The sequence below is a fragment of the Agrilus planipennis genome, unplaced genomic scaffold, assembly GCF_000699045.2.
Source record: "Agrilus planipennis isolate EAB-ADULT unplaced genomic scaffold, Apla_2.0 scaffold317, whole genome shotgun sequence".
Classification (NCBI taxonomy): domain Eukaryota; kingdom Metazoa; phylum Arthropoda; class Insecta; order Coleoptera; family Buprestidae; genus Agrilus; species Agrilus planipennis.
Genome location: NW_020439372.1, coordinates 88,427 through 91,848, shown reverse-complemented (window position 1 = coordinate 91,848; position 3,422 = coordinate 88,427). Strand labels below are relative to the sequence as shown.

The 3,422-nt window shown below is 32.8% G+C and overlaps 1 protein-coding gene across 1 annotated transcript in view; it reads right to left on the bottom strand.

The window, feature by feature from the left end:
• Positions 1-628: 628 nt before the first annotated feature.
• LOC108742235 (adenylate cyclase type 2) overlaps positions 629-3,422 on the bottom strand; it is a 77,509-nt gene continuing 74,715 nt past the window's right edge. The window contains exon 17 of the mRNA XM_018477327.2: positions 629-1,171. Coding sequence (XP_018332829.1) covers positions 918-1,171 — 254 coding nt within the window. The 3' untranslated portion in view covers positions 629-917. The remainder of the gene's footprint in view (positions 1,172-3,422) is intronic.

Sequence of the window (3,422 nt, the reverse complement as noted above, 5' to 3'; positions counted from 1 at the left end):
CAAATATTGAATAGATTCCACCTTTATTTGATGACGATCCATATCACAATAAAGTAAGCCTTTTTGGATTTTCACAAACTTTATCAACAACTAACAGACTTTGAGTATAGTAGTCCAATTACATTCTATTTAAATTTTGGACGAGTTTGACTTAAAACGAATAGAAAAACAAGTTCCAAGAAAAACAATATTTTGATGTAACATTTTACGAATTTCCAAAATTAGTTCAAAATTCGTCTGTATTTTCTCTACAATTCGTATATTCCAGTTAGTATTTGATAAGTAAGTATGGTAGATTTTGTTTTCTCCTTTGAAATGACTGCAATGTGAGTCTGTAATATTTTATTGATTTTGTTCTTCCTTCTAAAAGTTATGAGGTAAATAAATATTTATGAGTCCTAAGAATTACTTTTCATTTCACATTTTACTGTAATACATAAAACTGCAGCTCAATTTCTCAATGATGAGAAAGGTGAAAATCTTGTTTTGAAGAGGCAATCATTAAAGTACACGTACCAAAAGAAACATTTGATTAATAAAATTATTAAATGAATAGATCAGTAAGGTGTGGTTCAAACCTTATTGGCGTTTAAAATTAATATTTTCTNCTGATTCGTGTTTGAGTATTTATATAAATTAATTTCATCTATCAATTACATTCTTTTTGTTTTATATTCACAGCCGTATGTTTTATATATTTACCACACATGATCCATAAGAATTTACTCACTCATTTCATAAATATATAAATCTAGTTTCATCTCAGTTACGTAAAAAAATATTTAGAACATTTTGTGAGATTGTGTGACATACTGTAATTATTCCTTACTTTGCTTTCGATCTACAGTGTGGTCAGAATATTTACCGAATTTTCGTTTCCATTGTAATTACAACAATAGCATTTATATTTTGAATATTTATTTATCATCGAATGGTGTTTTAACGAAATATGTGGTCAATGTGCCCTTTCCTTTTACATATATAGGGCCCCTACATTCACACGAATAACCAGCATTCATTAAAATTTTAGCTGTGTCTTCTGTCACCTGGATCCTGCCGATAATTCCGCATGAGTCCATCCTTGAAGCAACATTAACTGTATTGCCCCATATATCATATTGAGGCTTTTGAGCTCCCACAACCCCTGCAATCACTGGACCGTGATTTAAACCTAAACAAAATTAATCTTTGTATCCAAAAGGCAAAAGAAAAACTATCGAACACGAAATAAAAGTACATAAATTAACGATTTGAAGTTGAATAAGTTATTTGTTTTTTATTTTGTCTACCAACATTTAGGGGCGGCGGATTGGGTGGTGATGAGGTGACTCATCGAGGAAAGTGTGACTCAAATAATAACTAAATTAATTTGTAGCCTTGTAATATTGGCATTTTTACCGAATTATTTAAACATAAATTAGAATTTTGATTCCATAGGGTGTTGCATTCACCACCCAACGTATTTCTTAAGTTCACCACCCAAGTGCTGGGAGGATAATGACTGGTAAATCTAATTCAACGATCACCAAATAATAAATCAATTAATTTATTTTTGATCAACAACAAGTAACTATCCAAGAACCTGGAATGGTATTTTTAGCAAATCATTTAAGAATAAACGAGAACTTGTTTCAATCGGGTGGGGCATTCACCACCCAACGTATTTCCCAAATTCACCGCCCAAGTGCGAGGAGGATAATAGCTGGGGGAAAGCTAACTCAAGGATCTCCAAATAATAAATCAATTAATTTATTAAGAACAAAAGTAACTATTTAATAACCTACATTGGTATTTTCACCAAATTATTTAAACTTAAATGAGAAATTTGGTTTCGTATGTTGGCACATTCACCTTCCAATATGTTTCTCAAGTTTAGCACATAAGATCGGGGAGGGTGGTGGTTGCCACAGCCGGACTGAAGATTTTGGCCCGGGGTGCGATGTAACCAAATGGTCTGGTTTAGAAGGGGAAGTGCACAAATTTTAACAGCACTCGTTTTTAAATAAATTTAAGAAGTTGTGAGGAAATTTGCGTTTTTCTTTGCCTCGGTCTTTGCTCTTGTTTTAAAAATTTATTAAGATTTTTTTAATTTCTCTTTTTTTTCATTTTTTTTGAGTTAGTCCGGCCCTGATCGTTGTATGAACACAACAAATAAGTCGCTGCTGCTGTTGAGCATACGTTACGTTGTATCGGCTGGCTCACCCTAGCAAATGATCGAACAGAGTAGCAAATGCATCTGCTGTAAACCACGTAGGTTTTCGTAGGTGGTGGCATATAGTCGACATTCGGCGGCGAAGTTTTATATGACGCCATTGCCGCTTGGGTGTGGCTGAGCTCCGTCAGTAAATGAAAATACGGGTACCACAAGTGAACCCTTCAAAACACGAGTCTTGTAATATTTCACTAGTAGGTATTCTATTGCAACTATTACTTGCAGAAATTAAATTCAGTCAACTAAAAATACAAGATGTGTAACGTGTTGTATTGATTGACGAAAACGGGAAATACGATGACATTAAAATTCATTATTGTCTATCAGTCTTTAATTGATAGGTCGCTAGGGACCGTTCTAATTATTACTAGTTATTAACAGATAATTATTTAAAATGGTAAATTCCACAAAGTGTATTAAAGGATTAGCATTTTTGGCATTGTAGGCGCATATGTAATCTTTTTACGTTGTCAAAAGTCAGCTACATACAATTATAAAAGGGCAGCATCATCTTTTGAAAAATACAAGGTGGTACAGGAAATTTCTTACAAATACCTTCAGCAATCTCTTCCTATAAGTAAATAAAAAACTAAATAATAAATAAGTTCAATAAATTCTTGAAAAATTCTATGTAGTTGGCCTTTACTGTATGAAAGTTGATCCTATTGATTATTTTTCTTTTGAAATAAAACACGTGAAAAATAACTTTCACCAAATATATTTATATTGAATCTTGACAAATTCGTTTTAACCTACAAGGTCATCTTCGGAAGAAGGTTTTATTTCAAAAGTTCAATAAACCCAATTTAAAGCTAAGAAAAGTGCCTACAACAAAAAATGTGTAATTATTACAATCTTAGAAAGTTCATGCGAAAATTAGAAAAACTTGAAAAAAGCAAATATAAATATTATCTTACCCCTGAACCTATACTAGGTGTATATATCCTAAGACTGGTTGGACACGCACCTCCACTCCTTCCTATTCTAAGCTAATCTTCGCATTTTTCTAAAGCTAGAACATCCCACATCCTAAACTATTATATACGGTAATCTAATCTAGGTCTACCTCTATCCCTCCTAACTCCCGTTTCTGCCTGTAATATATCTCTGACTAGACCTTCATGCTTGAGATGATGTCCTACTAACCTATCTCGCCTATTTCTTATTGACATCCCTGACCTAGACCATAAAGAAAAAAAGTAACACAAAC